Consider the following 25,251-nt stretch of genomic DNA (forward strand, 5'->3'; position numbering starts at 1 on the left):
TCATAACTGATTTCAGTGGAGTTTGGTACTCTAGTAAGCAAAGCAAGTGATGACAAGTTAAAAATATACAATACCCTGTTAAAAAAAACAGCTTATGCTGGTTAGGTATGTTTTGAAGCATGGTAGCTGGTTTAAGATGGTCATGTGCTGGTCCTGAACTGGTCCTGCTCAGGACCAGCTTATAACCAGCTTAAACCCACTCATGACCAACTTAAACAAGCTCAAACCCGCTGTACCTAAACAACATATGCTTGTTTTTTTCAGCAGGGATATGATAACAAACAACAGTTAAATTTGTATTAATTAAAATAAGCTGCTATTGAATTTAAAAAGATAATAAAAAATAAGAAATATATAAAAGACGGTGTGATCATCTTGCTAATGTCTAATAAACAAACAACTACACGTCAGACACAAATGTTGGGTAAAATAGTCAATTTTAATTTAATTTAGATTTAATTTAATGTAGTTTACTGGCTTGATTTTTTGCATACAATATTTTCAAATCATACAGAAAACAAGCAATAACAAGCCAAAAAAATACTATATGACAGTAACGAACAACATTTTACATTTTTTTATTATTAAAATAAGCTGCAAATTAATTAAATGAAAAATCATTTTTATTTTATTTAAAATCAAAATCAAATTTAAAAATCAACATATATTTGTATATATACATATATATGTGACCCTGGACCACAAAAGAAGAAAAATATGTTGGATAAAATAATCACACTTTTTATTTGCATTGATCTCAATTCTGAAGAAAAAGTACTGTAACATGTACATGAATGTTCTTCATTTATATCGATCAAGGTAGCTAAATTGCTGCCTGTGAAGGAATCTATCAGTGCCATTTTTTAAAACATTAAAATTTTTTGATTCATTCTGCGGCTGACATAGGGTGGTCTTTTTTTGGAAGTCATCGTAATCTTGATGGCCGTGTAGCAATTACCAGAGAGCGATGAATGACTTTCAATAGGATATCAGTTTACCAATTAGTTCCCCTCTGCCTCAGGGGGACATTCAGCTTTATGTGGAGAAGAATCAGTGTCCCTTTGTTCGCTGTTCAGTGCACATGTTCATTCTCCAGGGCTGTGAACGCCGTCTATTGTATGAGTGCTTCCAGTAAGATCTGGAAGTGCTAGCAAAGCAGAGTCCCAATATATCAGTACTGCTACACACTGATATGCACCAGGAATGTGTATACATTACCAGAATAGATAGATATGAGTCAGTATCCTGTACTTTTAAATATCCGTCTCTCGTTCTCATTATCTGCTGTTTGTCTTTCTGCCTGTCTCCCCATAGCCTCGGCAGGCTCGTCTAACGGCTGCAGTAATAACATGGGGACGTGTCAGCAGTTGTGTCTGCCTCGTCCCGGTGGCCTGTTCAGCTGCGCCTGTGCGACGGGGTTCAAACTCAGTGCTGATAACAGAACCTGCTCTCCGTACCAATCCTACGTGGTGATCTCGATGCTCACTGCCATCAAGGGCTTCAGTCTGGAGGGAGCGGATCACTCCGAGTCTATGGTGCCTGTGGCAGGCAGAGGTGGGTGGTACAGAGAAAAACACTTTTATATTAAACATTATAATATATTTAATTAAGAAAATATATGAATTATTATACATTTGTGTATAAAAATTTAAAATGTAGTTTTAATTTTATATTTATTTATTCAAATGGATATTTATTTATTTATATCTATATTATTTCCCAATTGTTTTTTATATTTTATATTATTTTATTGTCTTTACATGATATTTATTTCGTAATAAAGAGAATAAAAATTCTTTATCACATATTTTTATTTTTTTAAATATATTTGTTCTAAATGCTATGTATATGCTATATAGATTCAAAATGTTTGAATAATTGATAAATTAAAATACAGTAAAAAAATTGATCGTAAAAAAATCTAAATTCATATTGCCTATACGTAAACACAAGGTTGAATGATACTATTTTAACATGAGAAATGGCACACAAAGATATTTATTTTAGTTTTAAATGAGTCTATTTATGAGCAAAATATAAATAATTTCTTCTATTATTTTTATTCATTTTGGATTATAAATAATACAAAGTTTTCATAAAGTGTTATATTTTTACATTCTTATTATTTTTTAATTAAAAATTATATATATATATATATATATATATATATACACACACACACACACATACACACAATTTAATAATAGATTATACATATACACATATAAGTTCATTGAAGTGGACTGTTAGAACTGACTCATTTACCAACTATAATGTCAATTTTGCTACTGATATTTAGTCAGAGACACTATTAAACTTTAAAGCCAAATAAAAAACACTGTTATTCACAATGTTGTTTTATTGTACATTGCCAGCATAATTTTGCAATGACCCTGGACCACAAAACCAGTCATAAAGGTCAGTATTTTGGACAATGGGACAATATTTGGCCGAGATACAACTATTTGAAAATCTTGAATCTGAGGGTGCAAAAAAATCTAAATATTGAGAAAATCACCTTTGAAGTTGTCCAAATTCAAATTACTAATCAAAATTTAAGTTTTAGTATATTTATGGTAGGAAATTTACAAAAATATCTTCATGGAACATGATCTTTACTTAATATCCTAATGATTTTTGGCATAAAAGAATAATCTATAATTTTGAGCCTTACAGTGTATTGGTGCTACAAATATACCTGTGCCACTTATGACTGGTTTTGTGCTCCAGGGTCACATATATGAATAATGTGTGTGATTATACATGCTTAGTACAATTTAAAAACTTTGTGTGTGTGTGTGTGTTTCTGTGTGTGTCCTGTAGGCCGCAATGCTCTTCATGTGGACGTGCACATGTCTTCTGGATTCATTTACTGGTGTGACTTTAGCAGCACCGTGGCGTCTCAGAATGGAATCCGCAGGATCAAACCGGACGGATCTGGATTCCGCAGCATTGTCACCTCTGGAATCGGACGTAATGGCATACGGGGCATCGCTGTCGACTGGGCCGCAGGTGAGGGCTTGTGTGAAATCAGCTTTGGTAACTTGTTTGACTCTGGTAAAAATAAGTACAGTTGTGACATTCTGAATGAAACTAATTTGACACTTTATAAAGCATGAAGTGCTTCTAAAGGAATTGGAAGACTAATGCCAAGTACTTCAGATACACTGGACTCATGAAGTGTTAAGTGAGGAATACTCTAGAGCAGCTTTAGAGGTCAGAATGGTGACAGCTTTACCATAGGGACATTAACATTAACTCACATCAGTATAAGCACAAACAAGTGGCATTGATTAAAGATTAACATATGACAAAAAAGAGGTTCTGATGGTTTAGGCCAATGGCTTGTTAAACATTCACTTTTGACCTGAATATGTGAATAAGCAACCCAAAGTTGTAATTGACATTGACCTAATCTAACATTACAGGTGTTTTATTCTCAATATATATACACTACCATTCAAAAGTCTCCTTAGCTCAATGGAACTGTATTAATTTGATCAAAATGTTTTCTATTTGAATTTATATCAAAATGTAATTTATTTCTGTGATGCAAAGCTGAATTTTCAGCATCATTACTCCAGTATTCAGTGTCACATGATCCTACAGAAACCATTCTTTTATGCTGATTTGCTGCTCAAGAAACATCTCTCATAATCAATGTTGAAAACAGCTGTGCTGCTTAAAATATTTGTGGAAACCATGATATATTTTTTTACCAGGATTCTTTGATGAACAGAATGTTTAAAAGTATTTATATGAAAAATTAATATTTTAAAATCATTATAATGTCTGTACTGGCCAATTATGATGAATGTAATGCACCATTATGGCATAGAACTATACATTTATTCCAAAACACAAACAAACATAACATTTTTATGATTCTTTGGTGGATAGAAAGTTCAAAAGAACAGTATTTATTAAATAATTATAAATGTCTTTACTGCCCAATTTTGATGGACTTAATGCATTATTACTGCATAAAATTACCAATTTCTTTATATATATATATACTGTGTATGACCACAGAATGTTGCAATGGACCAATCAGAATGAAGTATTCCATAGTGATTTATGTCATTTATTTATTTGTTTATATACAGTATATACAATGCATTCTACTCAACTATGGCTAAAAATGGGCCATATGTTGTGCAACATGTTTTGTTGCGCATAAAACCATTCATAATGGACTAACTTGACATGCCATTTTTAAAACGCAGCTCTGATGCACTCACTTTCACTAATGGTACAAGAGCCTGAAAAAGCATAGATATCCATCTAGTGCATGTGTACATCAACAAACAAAGTGTTCGGTCCTTAATCTTTCAAAGCAACATTAAACGTCAGGGTTTCTCACAGTTTCTCTGGTGTTTCTTGTCTTTTGTCTTTCCACAGGAAACCTCTATTTCACCAATGCCTTCTTGACCGAGACGTACATTGAAGTGATTCGACTCAATACCACGTTCCGTCGTGTCCTTCTAAAGACCCAAGTAGACATGCCTCGTCATATTGTGGTGGACCCCATGAACAGATACCTCTTCTGGGCCGACTACGGACAGACACCCAAAATCGAGCGAGCTTTTCTAGACGGTTCCAACCGGACTGTTTTGGTTTCCTCAGGCATCGTCACCCCCAGAGGCCTGGCTTTGGACCACCGAGACGGATACATCTACTGGGTGGACGATTCCCTGGACATGATCGCACGAGTCCGGCCTGATGGGGGTGAGACGGAGGTCGTACGGTACGGGAGTCGCTATCCGACACCGTACGGCGTCACCGTTTTCGAGGGGAATGTAATCTGGGTGGACAGAAACCTGAAGAAAGTTTTCCAAGCGAGCAAACAGCCAGGTGCGACCGACCAGCCGCTCGTGATCCGAGACAACATCAACATGCTGCGGGACGTCACCATCTTCGACCAGAGAATGCAGCCAAGTTCGGCCCACGAGCTCAATAACAACCCCTGCTTGGAGTCTAACGGTGGCTGCGCTCACTTCTGCTTCGCCATCCGAGGATCTCAGACAAGGAAGTGTTCCTGTGCCTTTGGGAATCTGGCTGCAGATAGCAGCAGTTGTGTGGTATCCCGGGATGACTACCTTATCTATACGACAGAAAGCACTGTACGGTCTCTGCGACTGGATCCAGAGGATCATTCGCTGCCCTTCCCCGTGGTTAACGTGCCCCGGACTTCGGTAGCCCTTGATTTCGACCGGTTGGACGGCAGGATCTATTTCACCCAGAGCTCGGGAGCGGGCCAGAGCAAGATTAGCTTCATTACTTTGGCTTCACCTGCCTCTCCTGCGACAGAGGTGGCCTCAGGTGAGCCGCTTATTTAAACTCCTAATGCACCCTGATACTGCATGCTTAGCTGGAAATGGAAAGTTCATTAAGGCAATCTTTGAATGTTGGCTTGACAAAGTATCTCGCATGACATATACAATGGTTAGTACGCAGACTTGCAGTTATTTAGGCCTTATGTAGTACTATGTAAGCAAACTTGTTCTTTTACTGTGAAATATAAAAAAAGGAAGATGCATGAGAGAAGTTATTTGTTTCTCAGGCAGAAAATTCTCATAATTGTTCATTTTGATTTGAGCAGATCAAATGTTTAGTTCTGGAGTTATTCAGGATCATGTCTACTGTCTGAGAGTCACAGTAAATTGTGTGCAGAAATATAATATAATATGATATGATATATGATATAATATAATATAATATAATATAATATAATATAATATAATATAATATAATATAATATAATATAATATAATATAATATAATATAATATAATATAATATAATATAATATAATATAATATAATATAATATAACCAAATGCAACCTGAAGATTGATCTGTAACATGCAATGTGATTTTTCTTTTGGTATTTTAAAGCAATATTATGTATTTGAAAAGATGGGCTGCATAAGTTTCTTTAGCAAGCACACAACTCTGCCTGAATGATGCACACAAAGATAAATACAGTATAACAACCAAATATAATTATAAAAATGGTCAAGAACCACATTAAATTAGAAAGTTTTTTTGATGACAGTTCTGTCATCAATTACTCAACCTCATGCTGTTCCAAACCTTTGCTCCTTGTGAAGTTGTATAACTATTTTTCTGAACATTTTCTTCTCTGTGGAGATCTGGGAGCTCCTGATGGCATTGCCTATGACTGGATCAACAAGAGGATCTATTACAGTGACTATATTAACCAGAGCATCAGCTCCATGGCAGTGGATGGGTCTCAGAGGACTGTTGTAGCACAGGTGCCCAGACCCAGAGCCATCATGCTGGATCCATGTAGAGGGTGAGTCTCTCATTCAGTTAGACTGTGGTTTAGATATAAAATGAGCCATTTTATCATCTAATTCAAATGCATTTCTCTGTATATGTGGTCAGGTATATGTACTGGACCGACTGGGGAACCAATGCAAAGATAGAGCGTGCAACTCTGGGAGGAAACTTCAGGACAGAGATCGTCAACACTAGTCTGGTTTGGCCAAATGGTCTGACACTGGACTATGATGAACAAAGGCTGTACTGGGCAGATGCCAGCTTGTAAGATCTCATCTTTTAGTTATATTCATAATATTTATAGTTCATTTAATTTAATAATATACCTTTAATAATAATAAAAAATGTAATAATTCAATTATTTGATAATTTATAATTATCATATGTATGTATATGTGTGTGTGAGTGTGTATATATATATACTGTATACTGTATATGCGTGTGTGTGTGTGTGTGTGTGTGTGTGTGTGTGTGTGCATATATATATATATATATATATATATATATAGTGTATATATATATATATATATATATATATATATATATATATATATATATATATATGTATATATATATATATATATATATATATATATATATATATATATATATGTTTCATCAATCATGGTAGCCATATTATGAAAAAAAAAAACTATTAGCGGCCTTATTAGTGTAACCATAAACATTTATCAATATATAGTCCATGAGATAATAAAGCCTCTCCACCCGATTGTGACTTCCAGAATCTCACATCTATATCGGTCGAATGTGTCTCTTGAAGAAAGAAACAATTAACTTTTACTTGCTTCTTGCAAAAAAGAAAAAAATGCCTTATGTTTAACATTACACCTAATACCTTTATAAATACATTTAAAGATAACAGAGAAAAAAACATAACCTTAGATTAAAGTTTCAGATATATTTTCAGATATTGTTCATTTTATAGAGGCGTATTATATAGTATCATACATTTAATCAATGGCGGCTCCTGCCAATTCTCTCAGGGGGGCAAATGTTTGCATGATTAATGAGTATAGGTCACCCATTCAATTAATAAATTAACAGCTAGTTAAAGATGTAAAGTACTGTACTACTATAGTATTAATTAAAAATAAACTGACATTAGGAATCAATCTCTTGTTCTCCTTATGTTTCTATATGCGTGTTACCAATTCAGCAGCAAATGAAGACTGACGCCAGGATGTGGTTTTTCCAAAAAAAACGTTTTACTTTGATTTTAAGTTTAATAAGAAATAATTGAAGTCACATAAATCACTGTTTACACAACTGACTTATATTACACTGCTCACTTATATCACATTCTTCACTTACATTACACTGCTTACTTAAATTACTCACTTATATTACATTGCTCCCTACTATCCATATGCATCTTTGCTCTTTCGTGTTTTTTCACCTTCTCCGAGAGATGATGCATGTCGGTGACACCTGTAGTTGTCCATGCGATGTCCAAAACGTTTTCGCGATGGAACAAAATGCAGCAGTAAATTAGCAGAATAAAGCGCCAGCTACTTCGCAGCATGCTAGCCTTTTTCTCCACTCATACCAAGTCCTCAAAAATCCTCGTTTATACGACTTCTCGCCCGTTGTAGATACTTGTTTGATGTTTAAATGTGGTCTTGGTGGTCCTAATTCTTTAGTTGCCAATTTATCCTTATTGCTACGATGAATGAATGGTATTTCTTTCAATGACACGATAGAATTAATCTGCGCCGATCGCCGTGATGTCGATCAAGTTCAGCTGACAACTGAATTTGAGTTGGCAAAGGCATAGCTGTCCCCGTCTCTCTGTTTTTTTTTTCACATTTGATAAAGATATTAAAGTAGTTTTTCATTTTTTCTTGTTGTTAAAATTCAAAATAGTTTTTAAATATTATTGGATGTCACTGTTCCCACCAGTCGTTGCACAAGTTAAGGTTACGCACGATGACGAAAGCACGTCAGGGCTAGCCCTCCCGGAACTCATTGAGATTGCATTGCAGTGCCTGCAGATCGAAAAAAAATGATCTTTGTATGGAAGTCTATGAGAGCACTCGGGGGAATTCTCAGTTTGACAGAAATTGCCCAAAAAGGGGCGGTACTACACAAAACGCGACTCGACAATGATTAGACTATTTAGAGGCAGAACAAACAGTCTAGAATAGTGAACGCTATCGTAACACTGTGGTTGAATGCAAAAGAAAAAAAAATCCCTCCCTTTCGCACTTTGGTGGTGTATTGCCCATTCGCCCTAATGGAGAAACCAACACTGCATTTAAGACCGATATAACCTTAAGAACTCAGTTATTGGCCCTATGGCCTACGATGACAACCATTCTAATATATATATATATATATATATATATATATATATATATATAATTTTTTTTTTTTTTTTTTTTTTTTTTTTTACGTTGTATATAGAATGCTGAAATACCTAGATCCACAGTCTTGATTCAAATATTTATGTGCCTTAGATTTCAAAACTCACCTCGCCAAAAAACAAAAAAAGAATTCAAAAAGATTAAAGGTTGATGCGCAGGGAGTTCTTGTCAAGAACAGAACCATACACAATCCAAACTGTATGCTAATTGTCAATCATCTTTGACAATAGTGGTCCTGACAGAACTAGTCTCTCTTCTAGCTATGCTAGTGAGCCACACCAGTTCATTTGTGTGTTTATAATAGTGTGTGTGTATGTTTTGTTGACTACTCTTGAGGTGTCACCCTTCCTTGGTGTCTGTGTTTTTACTGCATTGTGGCTAAATTATTTATTTTACTCCACGCATTTGTGAAAACATGCTTTGTGTTACAGTCACACTAGTTCATAACTGTGTGTGTGTGTATATATATATATATATATATATATATATATATATATATATATATATATATATATATATGTATGAAGAGTTCAGATGCAAAAGCCATCTGAAATTTTCATCTAAAATTTGGATTTTTATCAAGCTCCTATGCTTAGGTTGAGTCATTTTACTTTAATGACAATGTGCAGGTCCTTTTCCAGGCTATTAAAGTGAAATAAATATAGAAGCCTGATAAAAATCCCAATTTTAGATGAAAATTTCAGATGGCATTTAGAGGCTTTTGCATCTGAACTCTTCATATATATATATATAAGTGTGTGTAATATTTTGCAAATATAGCTAAAATATATATGTATATATAATTTATGCTTAATAAATGTTAAATATTTGCGCTACATAATGATAAGTGAAGGTTTACTGTTCTCTCTATGCAGACAGAAGATTGAGAGATGCTCACTCACCGGTGCTAACCGTGAGGTCATTGTAAGCACCGCCATCTACCCGTTTGCAATGACAGTGTATGGTCAGCATATCTATTGGACGGACTGGAACACACGCAGCATCTACCGTGCAAACAAGCACGACGGCTCCGACCAGAGAGTGATGCTACAGAACCTTCCATCGCGGCCCATGGACATCCACGTGCTCTCCAACAGCAAACAGCAGCAGTGCAGCAGTCCCTGCGAACAATTCAATGGTGGATGCAGCCATATTTGCGCTCCAGGTTGGTTAATATTTCCAAACAATACGCTTTTTCTATACTACTTAAGGTTTTTACAGCCAGTATCCTCCAAAACCAAAGCTCTATTCCCAAACCTATTGAGCTGCATTGCTATATGCTGAAAGGATTTCTCATTAGTAACTAATTTGGAGCACTGTAGACAGCAACCCAATGAATCATGCAAATACTGTACATTACAGCACTACGTCAAAGGGGTTATATGGTGCATATATAAGATCAGTAAAGTTGCAAAGACTAAAGTCTCAAACCCTAAGCGGTATTCTTTATAAAATATCTATGTATATAATACTATATATGTATATAAGACTTGTCCACGCCAATGTTACGCAAAGAAAGAAGGTGTAACTTCTTTCGCGGTGTGTTTCTAAATATGTGACCCTGGAGCACAAAAGCAGTCTTAAGTTGCTGGAGTATATTTGTAGCAATAACCAACAATACATTGTAAGGGTCAAAATTATAGATTTTTCTTTAAAAATCAAAATGTATTAGGATATTAAGTAAATATCATGTTTCACGAAAATATTTATACTTTAAATATATTAAAACATATTTTTTTATAGAAATATGCATTGCTAAGAATTCATTTGGACAACTTTAAAGGTGATTTTCTCAATATTTAGATTTGTTTGCACCCCCAGATTCCAGATTTTCAAATAGTTATATCTTGGACAAATATTGTCCGATCCTAACAAACCCTACATCAATGGAAAGTTTATTTATTCAGCTTTCTTGTGATATATTAAAATTGAGCCTTATGACTAGTTTTGTGGTCCAGGTCACATATGGTAAGGGGCGTAACATTTCCATCACACGCTTGAGGTATTCAGCCAATCACAACATACTGGATAGATGGCCAATCAGAGCACACCTCACTTTTCAGAGCAATGAGCTTTGTAAAAAATCAACACGTTTCAGAAAGGCGGGGCTTAGAGGCACAACAAATAATATACGGTGTGTGGAAAATGAGTTCCTTTTCAGGAACTCGAGCTGCGTCAAGCGCTTTGGGGAACGTCCCTGACGAGACCGACTCTGAATATCGTGTGCAATCTTTCCAATGGAAGGGCGTGACGTCACGGGCGGGGTGACGTAGCGACCAGGAAGCTATAAAGGCACTGTCATGTACGTTGATACAAGGAACGAGGAGAGATCCAAGTGCAGGTTTGAGTTTTTATTGAAGGGCAAATCCGAAGGGGTAAACAGTCCAGGCAGGGTCAAAACCAGGAAATCCAATAACATGAACACAAAACAAGAACACACGGAAAGAGCAGACTATGAACTGTATCTCACATAAGACAAGGACTCCGTGACAAAGACTCAGACAGACCAGGTATAAATACACAAACGGATAATGGGGAAACAGGAGACAGGTGGGGAACAATCAATTAACTAAACAAGGAGGAAGGTGACCAAATAAGGAGACAGGAAGTGATAATATGATAAACACCGTGGGAACTGAGGACACCTAGTGGAAACCCAGGGAACACAACCCAGACACTGTGACAGTACCCCCCCCCCCTCTACGGAGCTGCTCCCAGACGCTCCAAGACAGACACAAAACAGAGACCAGGAGGGAGGTGGACAGGTGGAGGCTCATGGGGTGGGACGGAGGGCCAGACTAACAGAGGGGAACAGGGACAGAAGTGAACACATAAAACAAAAAACAAAACCAACAACATGAAGCCCCCCAGGGCGGAGCGGAAGACCACCACAACCGTGTAGTCAACGCCAGAGTCCTCCAGGGCGGAGCGGAAGACCACCACAACCGTGTAGTCAGAGCGAGAGCCCCCAGGGTGGAGCAGAAGACCACCACGTCCTCGTGGTCGATGCCAGAGTCCCCCAGGGTGGAGCAGATGACCACCACCCCCCTGTGGTCGATGCCGGAGTCCAACAGGGCCGAGCAGCAGACCACCCAGTGACTTGACTCTGAAAGTTCAACGGTGACCCGCCTTGTCTCTGGAAGGTCCCCGGTGACTAGCCCTGACTCTGGAAGGTCATCGGTGACTGGCCCTGACTCTGGAGGGTCCACAAACACCTGACTTGACTCTGGAGGGTCCACAAACACCTGACTCGACTCTGGAGAGTCCACTGGGACCTGACTCGACTCTGGAGAGTCCACTGGGACCTGACTCGACTCTGGAGGGTCCACTGGGACCTGACTCGACTCTGGAGGGTCAACTGGGACCTCACTCGACTCTGGAAGGTCAACTGGGACCTGACTCGACTCTGGAGGGTCAACTGGCACCTGACTCGACTCTGGAGGGTCAACTGGCACCTGACTCGACTCTGGAGGGTCAAATGGAACCTGACTCGACTCTGGAGGGTCAACTGGAACCTGACTCGACTCTGGAAGGTCCACAGGAACTAGCCCTGACTCTAGATGGTCGACGGTGACTAACCCTGACTCAGGAGGGTCCATGAACACCTGACTCGACTCTGGAGGGTCAACCGGGAACTGACTCAACTGTGGAAAGTCAATGGGCACCTGACTTGACTTTGGACTGCCTGTGGAGACGTGAGACGCCTCTGCTTCGGACACCGCCTCTGGAACGGCCTCGGGCACTGCCTCGGTAACAGCCTCGGGAGCGGTCTCGGGCACCGCCTCGGCCTCCGGAACAGCATCGGGCACCGCCTCGGCCTCCGGAACAACATCGGTCACCGCCTCGGCCTCCGGAACAGCATCGGGCACCGCCTCGGCCTCCGGAACAGCATCGGGCACCGCCTCGGCATCGACCACCACCTCTGCCTCCGGAACGGCATCGGGCACCGCCTCGGGTATGGCTTTGGGCACCGCCTCGGCCTCCGGAACAGCCTCGGGCACCGCCTCGGCCTTCGGAACAACATCGACCACCGTCTCGGCATCAGGCACCGCCTCGGCCTCCGGAACAGCATCGGGCACCGCCTCGGCCTCCGGAACGGCAGCGGCCCGCTCGGGAACGTCCTCCTGGATGGCAGCGGTCCGCTCGGGAACTCTATGATGGCGAGTAGGTGGCACCTTGTCTGGAAACTCAGGCGTTGAGTCGGCCATCTTGTGCTGTGGCTCTAAGCTGGTGGCCATCTTGTGCTGTGGTCCACGGCCAAGAAGTCATGACGCATTTCGGTCACGACTACAGAGGGCGGCCCCTACTGGGGTAGAGCGGTGTCCACCTCATTACACGGAGCCCATCTCACCTCAGTGCCCTCAGGAGGTGGGTCTGCCAACCCTGCCAGAGTTTCAGGGTGCAGCGGCTTCCAGCGAGCACTGCTCTCAGTTATTTCCGCCTGTGAGCATAGCGGAGCTGAGATGCTTGCCGCCCCTTCGGGGGCCTCTTACACCAGAGGTCAGTCTCGAGAGACTGATTCCCTTAGTACATTAGTTAGCAGCGTGGAAACTACTGCCAAATGTATCTCAATGGGTCCTGCACACAGTAGAAAGAGGCTATGGCATTCAGTTCTGACTCTGGAGGGTCCACAAACACCTGACTTGACTCTGGAGGGTCCACAAACACCTCACTCGACTCTGGAGAGTCCACTGGGACCTGACTCGACTCTGGAGAGTCCACTGGGACCTGACTCGACTCTGGAGGGTCCACTGGGACCTGACTCGACTCTGGAGGGTCAACTGGGACCTCACTCGACTCTGGAAGGTCAACTGGGACCTGACTCGACTCTGGAGGGTCAACTGGAACCTGACTCGACTCTGGAGGGTCAACTGGCACCTGACTCGACTCTGGAGGGTCAACTGGCACCTGACTCGACTCTGGAGGGTCAACTGGAACCTGACTCGACTCTGGAGGGTCAACTGGAACCTGACTCGACTCTGAAAGGTCCACAGGAACTAGCCCTGACTCTAGATGGTCGACGGTGACTAACCCTGATTTAGGAGGGTCCATGAACACCTGACTCGACTCTGGAGGGTCAAGCGGGAACTGACTCAACTCTGGAAAGTCAATGGGCACCTGACTTGACTTTGGACTGCCTGTGGAGACGTGAGACGCCTCTGCTTTGGACACCGCCTCTGGAACGGCCTCGGGCACTGCCTCGGTAACAGCCTCGGGAGCGGTCTTGGGCACCGCCTCGGCCTCCGGAACAGCATCGGGCACCGCCTCGGCCTCGGGAACAGCATCGGTCACCGCCTCGGCCTCCGGAACCGCATCGGGCACCGCCTCGGCATCGACCACCACCTCGGCCTCCGGAACGGCATCGGGCACCGCCTCGGGTATGGCTTTGGGCACCGCCTCGGCCTCCGGAACAACATCGACCACCGTCTCGGCATCAGGCACCGCCTCGGCCTCCGGAACAGCATCGGGCACCGCCTCGGCCTCCGGAACGGCAGTGGCCCGCTCGGGAACGTCCTCCTGGATGGCAGCGGTCCGCTCGGGAACTCTATGATGGCGAGTAGGTGGCACCTTGTCTGGAAACTCAGGCGTTGAGTCGGCCATCTTGTGCTGTGGCTCTAAGCTGGTGGCCATCTTGTGCTGTGGTCCACGGCCAAGAAGTCATGACGCATTTCGGTCACGACTACAGAGGGCGGCCCCTACTGGGGTAGAGCGGTGTCCACCTCATTACACGGAGCCCGTCTCACCTCAGTGCCCTCAGGAGGTGGGTCTGCCAACCCTGCCAGAGTTTCAGGGTGCAGCGGCTTCCAGCGAGCACTGCTCTCAGTTATTTCCGCCCGTGAGCATAGCGGAGCTGAGATGCTTGCCGCCCCTTCGGGGGCCTCTTACACCAGAGGTCAGTCTCGAGAGACTGATTCCCTTAGTACATTAGTTAGCAGCGTGGAAACTACTGCCAAATGTATCTCAATGGGTCCTGCACACAGTAGAAAGAGGCTATGGCAGTTTGGCCATCCACCGCCGATATTCAACGGGGTTACACCGACAATAGTTGGCCCCCGGCAGGCTCTGGTTATGGAACAAGAAGTGAATACCCTATTAAGGAAGGAGGCCGTCGAGGTGGTCCCTCCTCTAGACAGGGAGTCCGGGTTTATAGCCGGTATTTCATAGTTCCAAAGAAGGATGGGGGGTTGTGTCCGATCTTAGACTTACGTCATATAAACCTATCAGTAATGTCACTGAAGTTCAACATGCTCACTGTCAAACAGGTTGTAGCTCAAATCAGATCCGAGGACTGGTTTGTCACAATAGATCTCAAAGACGTATACATCCATATCCATCCTTCCACAACACAGGAAGTTTCTGAGGTTCGCTTTCGGGGGCAAAGCCCACCAATATCGAGTACTTCCCTTCGGCCTTGCACTCTCACCCCGCACGTTCACGATATGTGTAGATGCGGCTCTGGTATCCCTCCATATGCAGGGCATCCGCATTCTGAACTATATTGACGATTGGTTGATTTTAGCTCAATCAGAGTAAATGGCGGTTCAACATCGAGATGTCGTTCTCGCACATATGGGGGAGCTGGGTTTGAAACTAAATGCCAAGAAGAGTGTACTTTCTCCAGTTCAGAGAACCACCTATCTAGGCGTAGTGTGGGATTCGACCACGATGCAGTCGATCCTCACATCAGTCGAGAGAGTCAAAGAAGGCCAGTCACTCACTGTCAAACAGTTTCAGAGACTGTTAGGGCTTATGGCAGCTGTGTCCAACGTGATACCTTTTGGCCTCCTGTACATGAGACCCCTACAGTGGTGGCTCAAGACCAAGGGATTTTCCCCGAGGGAGAATCCATTACGTACTATCAAGGTCACGTGGCGATGCCTTCGTGCCTTAGACATGTGGAAGAAACCTTGGTTCTTGAATCAGGGCCCGGTGCTGGGAGCTCTTGGTCGCCGTGTAACGCTAGTTGGGGTGCGGCCATGAGTGGCCACCCTGCCCGCGGTCTGTGGAGTGTTCGCCATCTGACATGGCATACCAGTTGTCTAGAGATGCTAGCTGTGCATCGAGCATTGAAATATTTCCTCCCAGTACTGAGAGGTCACCATGTGTTGGTGTGCACCGACAACACATTGGCGATTTCTTATGTCAGGCACCAGAGAGATCTGCATTGGCGCCCCTTGTACAAGCTGGCACACCAGATCCTTCTGTGGTCCCAGGACAAACTCCTCTCATTCGGAGCAGTTTATATTCCTGGGAGATTGACTGTGGGAGCAGACATACTTTCGAGACAGGGGCCGAGGCCCAGGGGGCTTCACCCCGAGGTGGTGAATTAGATATGGAGAGTTTTTGGACCTCTTTGCGACTCAAGAGATATCGCAATGTCCCCTCTGTTTCTCTCTAGTTCATCCAGCTCCTCTGGGACTGGACGCTATGGTACAGACCAGGCTGAGGCTTCATCTGTACGCCTTTCCCCCTATTGCTCTGCTCCCGGGAGTTCTGGCGAGAGTACACCGGGACGGGGTCCGTCTTCTATTACTAGCCCCGTTCTGGTCGGGCCTGTTATGGCTCGCAGATCTGATCTCTCTCCTCGACGGCTCTCCATGGGAGATTCCGATCAGGACAGATCTACTCTCTCAGGCGCAGGGAAAAATAATTCACCCTCGCCCGGAGTTGTGGAAGTTCTGGGTGTGGCCCCTGAGGGGGCACAGTTCATAGCTTCCGGTCTCTCAACCGAGGTTGTTGAGACCCTCCTCCAATCCAGAGCTCCCTCTACGAGGAAACTGTACGCCCTGAGGTGGAAGCTCTTCACCTCATGGTACAGAGACCGCCAGCTTGACCCTGTTAACTGCCCAGTTGGTAGTACAGTTCTTGAGTTTCTCCAAGCTAGGCTCTCTGCGGGGTTAACTCACTCCACCTTAAAGGTGTACGTGGTGGCCATAGCTGCTTACACGTCCCTTTCAACGGTCAGTAAGTGGGTAGACACCCCCTAGTTACACGTTTCCTCCGTGGTGCACTGAGGCTGAGACCTCCAGTACGGTCCCGTATTCCCCCGTGGGACTTGGTTGTGGTGTTAGAGGCTCTCTGTAAAGCTCCATTCGAGCCAATTCAAGATATATCAGATAGACATCTGACCCTTAAGACTGCCCTGTTACTGGCTATTACTTCTCTAAAGAGAGTTGGAGATCTTCAGGCCCCCTCGGTGGCCCCTTCCTACTTAGACTTTGCCCCTGGTATGGCCAAAGCATTCTTATACCCTCGAGCGGGTTATGTTCCCAAAGTTCCCTCTGTTACTCCACAACCCATGGTACTGCAGGCCTTCTGCCCTCCTCCCTTTCGGGAGCCAGACCAGGATAAGCTAAACTGTATGTGTCCAGTTCAAGCGCTGGACGCAGACGTCCACAGAGCTGCCCTGTGGAGAAAATCTGACCAATTGCTTGTTTGCTACGGTCTTCCTAAAAAGGATTTTCCTGCCTCTAAGCAGACCCTTAGTCGTTGGATAGTCGAGGCTATCAAAGTATCCTATGAGTCCTCTGGTCTTCCCCTTCCTTTGGGAGCCAAGGCTTACTCCATTTGGGGTATGGCTGCCTCTAAGGCCTCTCTAGCAGGTGTGTCCCTCTTGGACATCTGCAACGCTGCGGGATGATCCACGCCCTCTACATTTGCCAGATTTTATGACCTTGATATGCGAGCCACTCCGGGCTCTTCTATTCTCTCGTCTTAGCTGTGCTCTTCGGATACACACTAGGCAGGGATTTGGAAGTCTGGCAGCGTGGGCACATCGTTCCCCAAAGCGCTTGACGCAGCTTGAGTTCCTGAAAAGGAATGTCTCAAGGTTACGAATGTAACCCTGTTTCCTTGAAGGAACGAGACGCTGTGTCGCAGAGCCATACTCCTGGCATCGCTGCCAGCGCTTGCTTCCCTACTCGAAGCTGAAGCCAGCTGCGTGGCAGGTGCCTTTATAGCTTCCTGGTCGCTACGTCACCCCGTCCGTGACGTCACGCCCTTCCATTGGAAAGATTGCACACGATATTCAGAGTCGGTCTCGTCAGGGACGTTCCCCAAAGCGCTTGACGCAGCGTCTCGTTCCTTCAAGGAACCAGGGTTACATTCGTAACCTTGAGACGTTTTTTAACCTTAAACTGCATAAAGTCAAGTCAAGTCGCCTTTATTTATATAGCGCTTTAAACAAAATAAATTGCGTCAAAGCAACTGAACAACATTCGTTAAGAAAACAGTGTGTCGATAATGCAAAAATTACATATATACAGATGGCATTACACCAAATTTACAAAATAATGTTATTTTTAGCATAATCAAATGACTCTTTTAAAAAGCATAATTGAAATAAATGAAGAACTCTGTTTTAATATACAACACTATTTCCTTCAGGTCCTCAGGGAGCAGAGTGTCAGTGTCCCTCTGAGGGCCGCTGGTATCTGGCCGACAACAAACACTGTATCCCTGACAATGGGACACGCTGTCAGTCGGGCCAGTTCACTTGCATGAATGGCCGCTGCATCCGTGCCCAGTGGAAATGTGACAACGATGATGACTGTGGGGACGGCAGTGATGAACTCGAGCGGGTCTGCGGTGAGATGCCTTGTTGCTTACTGTACATGTTCTTCAGAGGTCTTGTCCTAAATCAGATTAGAAGGCAGTTTTATGTAAACACAGGTTGTTGACTCAGAATATATGCCAGTGGCTTCATATATCGTTTACCAAACATGCACTCAGAGTCCAAACTGACATATTATGCACTTTCAAGGGTGAACTTAACATTGATACTTGTGCATGACTAAACTGCAAGCCTAATGTTAACAATTAAATATCTTGTGAGTGTCTCTGTTTGCTGATGGATGAATTTTCCTCTCCTGCACCATGGCGCAATCTTTCACTAACATGTTTCTTCTTGCTTTTTTATTGCTTGCACAATCTGTTCAAATCTTTTGCTCCAGGATCCAAGAGTCATTTCGTTTTTGGTGTGTATTCTTGCTTACCTCTCTTCATGTGTAGCTAAAAGCTCTGTTCCAAAATCTAGAGTGCAACCTGATTATACTGTCTTTGGGCCAAATCCTAAAGCAGTACTGCATTCATCCTTTCCAGAAGATAATGGCATAATGCATTATTTGTCAAGCTATAGTACCTAGTTAACAAACAAATATATTCTAACAATTTGTTTTTTGTTTTGTGTTTTAGTATCCGAATGTTAAGGGAACATTCTATTTTATAATATTGCAAACATTATAGGAATGTTATTTTTGAATGTTCTTTAATCGCTCTGAAACGCGTAGTAACATTTAAAAAACAGTGACCATCGAAATAAAACATTTTAAAAAAAAGTTCCATAAATTATGTATAAATTTTTTTTTTGCTAGCAATTTTAGATCATTGTTAAAGATCAGATAACTTTGAACAAACATTCTAATAATGTTACTGGAAGAATGTTTATTTTAGGGCTTCAAAACGATTAATCGTGATTAATGTTATCGAAATTAAAAGTTTGTTTACATACTATGTGTGTGTATTGTGTATATTTATTATGTATATAAATACACACACATGCATGTATGCATGCAAAAAGATTATTAAATTGTTAGCTTAACCTGCTAATAAAATATTCTGCTGAAATCAATTGTGAGCCATTTGACACCAAGGCAGCTTACTAGGACAGAGCCTTAGACTACATCAAATTTAATAACCATCCGTAAACACATACTAACCTCTTCCACAATGCACCTCTCTCTCTCTCTCTCTCTCGCATGCAGTCCCACAAGCAGCAGCATTCATTTCACTCTCAGGTAAACTGAAATAGAGAGATAGGTAGAAGAGGAAGGCGGTGAGCTCCAGTAGTTCCTGTTAGTTCGTTGAGCTCTTACTGCAAATGTCAAATTAATCTTTTTGTGTGTGTGTGTGTGCATTTTTTATGCATGGCAGCATTTCACACCTGCGAGCCCACTGTGTTCACATGTGGAAATGGCCGTTGTGTGCCATATCACTACCGCTGCGATCACTATAATGACTGTGGGGATAACAGTGACGAGACAGGCTGCATATTCCGCCCCTGTGACCCCAACACTGAGTTCACCTGCAATAACGGTCGCTGCATTGCACGGGAATACGTCTGCAACGGAATGAACAATTGCTACGACAATGGGACCTCTGATGAGCAGAACTGCGGTAAGTGCATTTGCATGGTTGCCAAAACAAGTTGCTAGGTTGTTTGTCAGCTACTGTATAAACAGCCTACAGCTTATGAGCATTTATATAATACAAAATAGTTGATATTAAGCGATCCATAATGGATCCTTGTTATAAAACACAGCTGAGAGGACATGTCAGCCAGAGCACACCAAATGCCAGACCACCAACATCTGCATCCCACGCTCGTACCTGTGTGATGGAGATAATGATTGTGGTGACAACAGTGATGAGAGCCCAACACATTGTGGTGAGTTATCCTGTCCCTCTGTCTTCCTCTGTCCTGTGGGAACATAGTTATAACATGTTCCTGGAAAAACATTCCAATTAACCAATCGGAACTGAGGGATAACTTTTCAGGAAATATCTGCTTTAGGCTTACGATCAGGGTTGGTGCTTCTACACCCTCGTTAATCAGCTATCATTTCACAATGATTTTAGGATTTCGTAGAAGTTATCGGTAGGGTTAGGTTAAGGGGTAGGGATTGAGTTTAGTGTATATTTTTGGACAGAAAAGATGTTGATCCTGGAACATGTCTTACTTTGCAATTACTTACATGTTTATAAATGCCCTGATATTTGTAACGCTTTCTGTCTTTTAGTTTGCCATGCAAATGTCATGTAAAATTGAAAACTTTATTATTATTGTACTAAATGCAATAATAATAATAAAAATGATAATAATTATTTATAATTAAGTAAGTTCTACTTTAGATTAACATAAACATAAACAAAACATAAATATTTCGGCTCAAGGTCTTCTTTAGTGTGCTCACTGGAAATTAAATTAAATTAAATTAAATTAAATTAAATTAAATTAAATTAAATTAAATTAAATTAAATTAAATTAAATTAAATTAAATTAAATTAAATTAAAACATAAAGGCAGAGGAAAAACATAACCAAATAAAATAAATGTAAGAATGACAAAATGTGTAATAATAATATTTTAATTGTTTTGATGTTTCTCCTTTAGTGTGGAGTTAGATAAGTAACTGTTTAATAATTTCCTGATGCTTTTTGAGCCAAAGTTGGTGCTCAACTTGCCCTTCCTGTAATATCAGTTAAATTAGTGACCGATGTATGCTGAGTTTGTTTGTGGTTCATCTCTTGTTTGTCTTGTGTTGTTTTGTCCTCAGCAACATCTACTTGTTCCCAGAACGAGTTTCGCTGCTCGAGCGGACGCTGTATTCCCGGACACTGGTACTGTGATGGCGGTACAGACTGCAGTGATGGTTCGGATGAGCCCGTTACCTGTAGTAAGTACCACATATAGCATATTAACAATAAATATATACCACTATATGTTATCTGGCGCTCATTCTGCATATGTGGCAGAAAGTTATTTTTAAATATACTGTAATACTAACACTGTAATATGAGGATGAAGCTGTGTTTATCAAGGGAAACCGTTGGCCATGTTTTTGGGTGGTGAGTTAATGATGGCTTACCATTGTACCCCCCCTCATTTTACGCTCCACTGGTGATGCATGCAGTCAGAAAGTGGAAAGATGAGGCAGACTGTGTGTATAAGAAACTGGTTCATTTGGCAGGAAAAGACTTCAGATGTAGTTATTCAGACCAGTATGTCTGTGATAAAATGCCCTAACAAAAGAACAAAGGTTTGAGAGCTTCTTTGTCAAGAAAGAGATTTAGCGGTTCTATTTGTGTATAGTGTGTATGTGTATATGTATATGTATATAAATCACTAAACAAATGAGTTTGATTCATGATGTTTAGATCCTTACATCAATAAGGTACAATAAGGTTTTTTGAATATATAATTTGATTAGAAATTAGGTAAAAACTATTATTTTGAAATATTATTACATTTTAAAATAACTGTTTTCTAGTTGAATATATAGTAAAATGTAATTTATTTCTGTGATTCAAAGCTGAATTTTCAGTATCATGTCTTCAGTGTCACATGATCCTTCAGGAAACATTCTAATATGATGATTCGATGCTCAGGATATATTTTATTATTATCAGTGTTGAAAACCGTTGTGCTGTTTCTCATTTTTGTAGAAACAGTGGTACATTGTTTTTTTTCAAGACTCTTTGTTAAATAGAAAGTTCAGAAGAACCGCAATGTGTTCTGTGTCTTTTGACCAATTTAATGCATCCTTTTTAAATTAAAGTATACATTTCTTTAAAAGAAAAATCTTCTAATGGTAGTGTGTTGGAGGCAGTGGTTGGTAGCGAAAATAGGTTTACATTTTAAATAAATTCACTACTTTACTTTGTATATTGTCATTTTCAGTATGTCCATTTATTTAGAAACACTAAATTGAAAATTTTTCAAACCGAATTTGGAATTTCAGACCAAAATGTTTCAAGCAGTTTTTCTTGTCAATATATTTTAATAAGTAATGTATAGTTTTTTTTTTTTTTAAACTAAACTAGTCTGATATACACATATGCTGTAGAAATGAATTATAGAAAAAAAGTTTTATAAACCACAACACAAGAAAGTCATAACAGAGCAGTAAAATAACATAACAATACAAGTGCAATAAGTTAATATGAGAAAGGTTTGCTCTTCTTAATGGCAGTCGAGGGGTAACTGAAGTGTGTTTATTACACACAATTTACATCTATTGTGTGTCACATTCCTCCAAAGTGACGTGCAGCAGAAAAGCCCTCTCTCTCACACACACACACACACACACACACTGGCCCTTCCTTTGACAGTCTCTGCCCCCTCCCCTCACACACACACACTGCCCCATCCTCTCGCTTTTGTCCCGTTAATCACAGCACCCCTCGGTGCCTTTTGTTCAAGCGGGACACTAGAGAGAGGAATGCTTATTCTCTCCCAGAATTCCTCTGGCAGTGGAATCCCAGCAGCAGCAGCTCAGCCACGTTTCTGGCTGCTCAGGATGGGATTTAATGGTTAAATGGATTACGTGGGCTGCATGTTCCCCAGTTTCCTCTGAGATCCGAGTGAGATATGGCCCTCAGGAAGGTGGCTCTTCTCACTGCCGTGTGTTTCATCCCTGCAGCCACCGTGGTGAGGACCTGCAACTCCGACCAGTTCCGCTGCGATGACGGGAGGTGCATCGCTTCGTCCTGGATCTGCGATGGAGACAACGACTGCGGGGACATGAGCGACGAGGACGAGAGACACAGCTGTGGTCAGTATTGCCTGGTCCAAGTCCAAATCACAGGTCTCATTTCACAATGTACTTTTGGTACAGCATGTTACTGAAATATTTGTCCCTTTAGATTCACCACCAAAAGTTTACGCACAGAACAGCTGCAAAAGTGCATATACTGTAATATAGGAAGTGATAGATTTGGCTTTTTATGCCTGATACAGATTTACTTTATTGAAGTTTCCAAAAAACAATATGCAGAAAAATATGGCAATTTATTAATCACAATTTTGGTTTATAATTTTATTTTATTTTATTTTTGATTTATTAATCCTCACCACATTTCCAAATGCACCCATTTTTTAACTTCTGATTTTCTCATACTAATAACTTCATAACCGTTGAACTACAATAGAAACTTAATATGTAATGTAAATAATTACTATTATTGTTGTTATTATTATTATATTTGCATGTATTGTTTTCATTGTAATAATTTTTTATTTTCATTGTTTTTTTGAATGGACCCCAGAGCACCTTTTCAGACACAAAACAAACTGCAGTATGCATTTCAGTATGTTATTGTGTGCATTGCCATTTATTTATTCATTCATGCATTCATTGATTCACACATTCATTTATATACTGTATTAATTTTTAGGTTTTATTTTTAATTCTGTTTTTTTGTCTTGCTTTGCCATTTATTTACATAATTATTTATTCATTCATTATTTATTCAGATATTACTGTTTAGTTTTTAGTTATTTGCAGTTAGTAATTTTAGTGCTTGAACTTCAATTTATTTCAGTTATTTGTGAATGCAACATTTGTAATTTTCATTAAATTTTTCATCCAGTATTTTATTTGATTTCAGACTGATTTCTGCTAACAAAAATATATTAATAGTTTAAGTTTCACAGTAATAACTCTATTCTGACGTCTACTGGACTTTGGCCTTAACCAAATGGTCTAGTGGGAAAGTGCTTACACAACTTCATTGTTTCATCCTTTGGTTATATTTAGTCTTCTTGTATCATCTGTCTTCTCTCGTCCTTCCTCTCCTCTCCTTTAGTCCATCAGTGAGGTAGTTTTGGTGGCTGGGTGTGGGACATCAGTGTAAAGAGTCTGCATTCCTAATTTCTCCGTCCTCACTCACTGCTTTGTGGATGTGTTTAGCTGACTGCTCTCAGACTCTCGCTGTGCTCTCCAGAGGTTGCTCTTCCATAGCTGATCAGTAACTTCATGGAGAACTCAATTGAGCTATCAAATTTGTCTAAAAAATGTCCATAAGACAAATAAAAACAGACACAAATGAGATAACTGTTGACATACACTTGGAGTATAGAGCTGTAAGCAGAATGTGGATAGCATAGTTTAGATAATGTGAAAGAATTTGATGAAAAGTTTGAGTTCATATTTAGGTTTGGGTTTTGTTGTCACTAAACCTTGATGTTAACAATTTGTTAGACTACATAAAAATGCATAGTCTACACAAATAATTGGTAAAGTAGTCCATTTGTATTTAGTCTGTGCTTATTTTTACTTTTTTACTTTTCATTGTTAAAAAAAATATTGGTAACACTTTCTATGAAGCCCGTATTTATAATACATTATAAGGGTATTCTTAAGACATTATAATGAATGCGTAATGCATATTTAAAAAAAAAAAAAAACTTATAATACGTTATATCAACTCATGAATAATCATAACAATTACAGTACATCATAATACTTACGTTTTTGTGGTTAAGAGGTCGAAGTCAGATCAGACCCAGAAGAATTAAGCTTTGATAAAACATTCTTGTTGATTTTTGTTACATTTTTATAGAATTTTAATGTTTGGTGTAACAAAATGCTTAAATTGACTGAATAAAAACTGACACTTCAAATCAGCATTTCAACACCCCACCCCCCAAAAAATCTAAAACTTTACAAAAAGTTGTCTGACAAAGTCTAAATATATATCTAAATCTAAAACTTAATAAAAATAAGTATTTACATCTAAAATCAACTAGAGAATTTATAGGCCTTTTATATAGAGCTACAGTATACAGCAGTCTAGTGGCTAAACCATGGAATTGCAGATGTTTTTCTTATTTTACTCCCACCAGATGGCACTAATCTGGCTTCAAAAATCTGATTTTAAAGGCATTATTTCTAATTTAGCATGAAATACTGGCTTAATTGAAAAGTAATATAAAAATACTTAAAAATCTATATTTCATTAAAAATTAATAATTATTGCATAAATATTCATTAGAACAACTTT

At 40.7% G+C, this 25,251-nt stretch overlaps 1 protein-coding gene across 5 annotated transcripts in view; it reads left to right on the forward strand.

The window, feature by feature from the left end:
* Window positions 1-25,251, forward strand: part of lrp2a (low density lipoprotein receptor-related protein 2a) — a 112,569-nt gene that overhangs the window by 57,195 nt on the left and 30,123 nt on the right. For 2 of the 5 annotated variants that reach the window (XM_059500591.1, XM_059500593.1), the window contains 13 exons: window positions 1,315-1,554; window positions 2,824-3,012; window positions 4,402-5,322; window positions 6,152-6,317; window positions 6,410-6,568; window positions 9,564-9,853; window positions 18,076-18,276; window positions 18,642-18,665; window positions 19,452-19,484; window positions 19,621-19,863; window positions 20,009-20,134; window positions 21,024-21,143; window positions 22,890-23,021. In XM_059500591.1, coding sequence (XP_059356574.1) covers window positions 1,315-1,554; window positions 2,824-3,012; window positions 4,402-5,322; window positions 6,152-6,317; window positions 6,410-6,568; window positions 9,564-9,853; window positions 18,076-18,276; window positions 18,642-18,665; window positions 19,452-19,484; window positions 19,621-19,863; window positions 20,009-20,134; window positions 21,024-21,143; window positions 22,890-23,021 — 2,844 coding nt within the window. The remainder of the gene's footprint in view (window positions 1-1,314; window positions 1,555-2,823; window positions 3,013-4,401; window positions 5,323-6,151; window positions 6,318-6,409; window positions 6,569-9,563; window positions 9,854-18,075; window positions 18,277-18,641; window positions 18,666-19,451; window positions 19,485-19,620; window positions 19,864-20,008; window positions 20,135-21,023; window positions 21,144-22,889; window positions 23,022-25,251) is intronic. The other 3 variants (XM_059500595.1, XM_059500596.1, XM_059500594.1) reach the window with 2 other exon arrangements.

This window comes from Carassius carassius, chromosome 19, assembly GCF_963082965.1.
Source record: "Carassius carassius chromosome 19, fCarCar2.1, whole genome shotgun sequence".
Classification (NCBI taxonomy): Eukaryota; Metazoa; Chordata; class Actinopteri; order Cypriniformes; family Cyprinidae; genus Carassius; species Carassius carassius.